The sequence below is a fragment of the Sphaeramia orbicularis genome, chromosome 1, assembly GCF_902148855.1.
Source record: "Sphaeramia orbicularis chromosome 1, fSphaOr1.1, whole genome shotgun sequence".
Lineage (NCBI taxonomy): Eukaryota > Metazoa > Chordata > Actinopteri > Kurtiformes > Apogonidae > Sphaeramia > Sphaeramia orbicularis.
Genome location: NC_043957.1, coordinates 22,900,256 through 22,906,255, shown reverse-complemented (window position 1 = coordinate 22,906,255; position 6,000 = coordinate 22,900,256). Strand labels below are relative to the sequence as shown.

Sequence of the window (6,000 nt, the reverse complement as noted above, 5' to 3'; positions counted from 1 at the left end):
TTTGTTGGGACCTGGTCGTGGTTCTGGATCACAGCTGTGGTGTGCAGGAGCTCCAGCCTGTTTATAAACTCTCATATTGCGCCTTCTTGTGGCTGAACCGCAGACACTGGGAACGTATGCTTTGTGTAACCACCTGCAGGTTCCTCCCACCAGAACGCAGCCTATTGGTTATTATTTCCCACAAGAGCATCTGATTGGTCGCAGTGGGGTGTCAGTCATTAGACCCGGAAGTCGATGTGCTCATGAAAATATTTGCGTAAGTGTCCTCTCCAGGCTGAAACAGAGCAGTGAGTATCAATATGCGCCTCAAAACGTTAATGTTTTATAAACTCGGCAGCTGCGGAATGGATATTTGACACGGTAAACCCAGTGTAACTTTACATTTTGTTTCTCCAGTCATGCCGACGTCTCCTGTTAAAACCCGGATTCCCCTCACCAGCTTCGGGCATCTTATAACAGAGGTGAAGGTAAGCGAGGACTGTGGGTGTCCAGACTGAGATGATCCTGCACAGAGGAAAGGTCACATTATATACACGGAAGAATACAACTATAACATAGGTAGACTCAATAGAATAGAGCAGAAATACAACAGAAAAGAATACAATACAACATGATGAGATAAAAACAAGTTTCACTATGTAAATGGAGTTTTAAACCATTAACACGAAAGCTGGTTAAACATAAAGGAAGGACAGAACTGCAGAGAAATGTTTTGGAAAACACATTGATTTTAGACTGTTGGACCAGAGTCTGTAGGTTCTTAACAGTGTTCAAATCTATTAGATTCAGTGTTACAAATAGGCCCTTCAAACCCTCTAGGGTCAATATCACTATAAGGAGCCTTTCAGACTTCAAAATGTCCAAAGAAAAATAACTTTAGATTTTCCACATAACTTTATGTTCCATGTGTTAAATCGACTGTAGGCTGTTAGAAATGCATGTTGGTCAAGCTCCTACATTTTGAATTTTTTTTTTTTTTTTTTTTGCAAACAGACAAAGTACAAGTAAACCTCAAAAATATTAACCAAATATGTCCACAAATACATGTAAAGATAAGTGACAGGGTGAACAGTTTTGGATCAAGTTAGCATTTAATGACCACATGTTGGACCTTGAATTGGCAAAGTAGGTCATCTTTAAAGCAGACTGAAGAGGTTTGTTTTTTTTTGTTGTTGTTTTGTTTTTTTTGTTTTTTTAATTAAATGATGTTTTGTGGTGACAGGGTGGACATGCTGAGCTTGATGACATCTAAGTTCATACACAAAATGATGAAAATTTGAAATGTAAATACTAAATGCTCTTGTAGACAGAGAACTGAAGATATAACATGATTCAAAAAGTCTTTCTTCTAAAACACTGTATGTCATATATGAATACAGACACATATTCACAATTAACATACTGTACCAAAGGAAATCAGGATCCTGTGATTTAGACTTTTTTTTTTTTTTTTTTTTTTTTTACAATTTTCATAAAGCAAAACCTTGATTAATCAAATGTCATGTATTGTACAGCCCTATCTCTAATTAATTTGCTCACATTTACATTTATCTGCTTGAGGTGGAGAAAAAAAAGTCTCAGGTTTAAATGTTGTTTAATAAAAAAAAGAGGTTGAAAAGGCCCTATAAAGCATTCGGTGTTACTGTCTAATATCTGAAACTCAAGGTTGTAGATTTCTGATGTTTTATGATGACAAAAATGGAAAAGTGGAATCATAAGGCTTCTTAAAACATCTGATACAGAAAGTTTTCAGTGAAAATGTGGCTTTAACATGTCCTTTTCATCACAGTGTTTCATTTCAACCTTCTAGGTATCAATGAAGTGAGGTATTTATCTGCATTATCTGTCTATCTATTTGCATTAGCTTCAAATACATATATGTGAAATGCACATACGCGTATGAGAAATCATTTACAATACGAACATTAGACTTTCAGGTGCAGACTGCTCTGCTCAGCAATGCAGAATGTTTCTTCACAAAGCCTTTCAGCAGACCTCCTTTCACAAATTTAATAACCATTTCTCAAAATGAAAGCACTTCATTGCCTGCAGGATGATGGAGTGAAGCACGACTGTTTAAATCATTAACAAACAGGCCAACGTTCCAAACCCCATCAAGAATATTTTAGATTCCTTCCCTGAATTTTTTCGTGTTGTGTTGAATGATGTTGTGATGTTATAATATCGAGTTTGACACCTAGACATGAATTTTATCAGATTAAACAACAATAATAAACTATTAGTGTCTCTGACACATTAGGAAACAGGCAATCCCTTGTCTGTTAAATAAAAACATTTATGTTAAAAAATGCGTTTCTGTGTTTCTCCCAATTTATATTTAATATATGCAGTTTCCAGACTATCTGCCATTGTAATTTTGCTGAAACTGTGATCACAGTCATATATGAAACTAGTTTCTTAAAGGATATGCTCCAGATACATATATGGTATCATATAAAGGACAGACAGATGGGGTCATCCCATATTCTCTCTGTAAATGTTATGGATATGTGACACATCCATAATCTTGCAGAGTATCAAAGCTCTCCAAATACCGGTCCTGTTCTTTTCCAGTCGTTATGACAGAACAGACCTTAAAATTTTAAGCATGTCAAGCCATCACTATATAGAGACAGATGGCAAATGAAGGGCAAACCAGCATAAAGAGTTTTATTAAGGTATTTGGCTAAGTTCTCCCATATTCTCCCATATTATTATTATATTATCCCAACTTAATGTTTTTAGAATCACAATCATAATCATCTTTATTTGCCAAGTATGTAAACACATAGAAGTGCATGGCAGTGCATATTGTCTCACTAGTAAATAATAAATACAAGATATAATAAAAAATTATGTAAGAAAGTAAAAACAACAAAACTCTATTTACATATAAACTCTATATACATAAAGACATAGTATCAAATTGTATACGGACGTCTCTTGGTCAGTTCTCTTCACATATTAAAGTCCAATACTAGAAGCACTCGTAGAGCGCAGACCTCCGCCAAGGCAGATCAGTGGCCCCCCCATGGCCCCCCCACCCCGGATCACTACCAAATTTTAATCATTTGTTGCTTGTGCCAGAATCAACATTTCCTGAAATTTTCATCCAAATCCATCCATAACTTTTTGAGTTATCTTGCACACAGACAAAAAAAAAAAAGGACAGACAGACAGACAAACCAGCGTCGACAAAAACATAACCTCCTTGGCGTAGGTAATAAAACAGTATTTAAATGTTGTGTATTTTAACATATAGCTTTATAATAACTGTTTAAAGGAGTTCCATGTAGTATTGATATTCCATACTCTGACCAGCAGGGGAAGTCACTTACCAGAACACACTTCAGACCAAACCCACCAGCAAATCCACCCTATGTATCCACAGACTGTATCACTGAATAAAGTATAAAGCTCATTGTTTACACACATCTGTATTATACCAGCACATTTTCATCTTCAAACTAAAACTCATAGATTCTTATTTTGATAGTTAGTCAAAATAACACGGTGTCTTATAATCTTCTCATGCTGCATCAGCTGATAGTTTACATTATAGCTCTGTTAGCTGAGCTCTGTTTTAAAACATAAAACAGTCACAGTAAAACCACAGACCACCTCTGTTTTCTGTAGAGTTTGTGTTGTCAGCCGCTGAACTAAAGATCTGTTTGGAATCAAACAAACAGGGTCTGAGCTGTCACAGTTTAGTCTGAACTGAGGATTACCAAACAGCAGTTTAGTAAAGATAATAACATCCCATAATAATTTCATACCTTATTAAGCCTCAGAATCAAACTCACTTATGTAGAAGGAACACTGACGTTTCATCATCACAGTCCATTCTTTACATGAACAGCTGGGTCCAGTGGAGAAAACAACAACAGTACCTCTAGCTTTTATCACTGAGTCACTTTCTTTGATTCTAAAAGTTGTTTCTTTATGGTTCTCACCCCATCTGGTCACTTTTCAATGCTGTGGTCAGAGGCCCCGTGGGTTAGTTTTCCTCACCATGTTAGACCGGCAGAGTAACTCACTACACCCTCAAGTGGTCACATAAATACAACGGCCTATTGCAAATAAATTCAGTTTATATCTACAATACAACACACTGCTGTCATCCACATATTTTTTCATATTTAAAGCAGACATACTACATATAGCTCATTTAAATCCCAAATATATGATAAAGTTGGTGCAAGGCTGATGTTTGTTGTATATATTCCTCCATTTTTAATCCTTTTGCATAGCTATACTGTGTTGTGGCTTTAACTTAAGGTTTAGAAGTGACAGAAGTATTGGTTTGAACCAGAGTAAACTTTTTACCCTCAAATCATTGATTACCAATCGTTCCATAACAGTTTCAACTTTATTTTCCGACTATATCCACCTGGAAATGATGAAATGGTGTGTGTATTCAACGTAGCCACAATTAAAAACAGGTGATTTAAAGTTTTCTTGTTACAGCTAATGGTGAATAATTGAAAATACTCTCTGATTAGTCAGTAAAGTCAGATGATATTAGCTGGAACTCCACACTGTTTCACTTTTACTAAATTGTAATTAAAGGGTGTGTAAAATAATAACTTGTGTGACCATAAACCAGTTCATTGTTGCTGTTTCTTCATTCCAGCCATTAATGCCTTGTCTGAACAAGTATTAAGTTCCTACTTTTTGTTTTGGCACCATCATTCCCCAACAAAAACCAGGGGGGTCAAGTTATTTTTTAAGATTTGATTAAGTGCATTTACTGGCAGTTGCTTTGCTTTCACATTCATTTTGACGGAGCACAGACCGCTGTAGCTCCGCCCCTTTACTCTTTGTAATGGGAAGGGTGCATTGTTTATTTATCGCTTTGTGGTTACTTCTTTTTTTTCTTTGGTTTGGATTTTATCTGTGTTTTTGATGTTCATTTCCTCTGAATTATGATGTATAACAGACTCATTGCATTAACTTGCCTAAAATATTTTAATTTAGAACACATACTTTCTTCTTGTTGGTTTGTAAGTACATCAAACTACAAAATCCCACTCTAAACTCACCACAAATGCAAGGGGAAAAACATTGAAAAATACTTCCACAACCACATGTGTATACTATGAAAAAAGTGTGAAGTGGTCCAAGTGTTGTGCTTCCTCTTATTGTGTCCTTTTGTGTTATTCAGAGGCAGCTGTTTGGCATCGAGGCACCGGCTTCTGTAGAACTGAGTGGTTGGAGGAAGTACTTTAATAGCTACACGCTGCAGGGCCGTCGAAATGTATGTCATTCAAGCAACCATGCATTTTACAGTGTATACATATCAACTAGCCCCAGTACCGACAGCGTCTCCTCTGTGCTCTTTTGCAGTGCGTCTTAGCAACTTATGGGATCCTAGTTGTAACTGCAGCTGCCTATGTAATGCACAGACAGAACAAAAAAGAAAAGCTGACACCAACATCCACAGCCTGAAGGAACATGAAGCACTGAACATGAACAGTTTCAGATGGGTGTGAACAGAAGGAAGAAACGACACTACCTCTAATCATGTCGAACATAACCGCTTGAATCTGTGCTGTATTAATAAAAGTTGTCAAAATGCTCAGTGGTGTGATTGCTATTCTGTGTTATTTCGAGGTGTCACACTGGTTGCCATGACAATAAAATGTCTGCAGTGAAATGGTTTCCCCACAAGGTGTCTATCTGCAGCAGAAGAAAAACTTCAACCACCACAACATGAGGTTATATTTTTATTTATATGCCCATGCCTGCATATATGTGCATTTTTTTTTTTTGCATTTTTTTCTGTTTTGTGTTCTTATATATTAATGCACAATGTGTCTACATCATGAGTTTAATAAAGTCTGATCAAACTTAAGTGTTATTCCATCTCTGTTTATGTCTGTTTCTTTGCTTTTTGCATTCTTCTGAATCATGTTGCATGTATGCACTTTTTTATTTTAATATTTGGTTATATTTTATGGATGCAGCATCACAGAAATCACAACTTTTGTAAAGCTGTGT

The 6,000-nt window shown here is 36.2% G+C and overlaps 1 protein-coding gene across 1 annotated transcript; it reads left to right on the top strand.

Annotated features, from left to right (window-relative positions):
• Positions 1-212: 212 nt before the first annotated feature.
• On the top strand, positions 213-5,581 carry LOC115417237 (ATP synthase membrane subunit DAPIT, mitochondrial-like). Its single transcript, XM_030131255.1, has 4 exons — positions 213-287; positions 397-467; positions 5,165-5,257; positions 5,347-5,581. The coding sequence occupies exons 2-4, from the start codon at positions 399-401 to the stop codon at positions 5,446-5,448; spliced, it is 264 nt and encodes an 87-aa protein (XP_029987115.1). The 5' UTR covers positions 213-287; positions 397-398; the 3' UTR covers positions 5,449-5,581.
• The last annotated feature ends 419 nt before the right edge of the window (positions 5,582-6,000 follow it).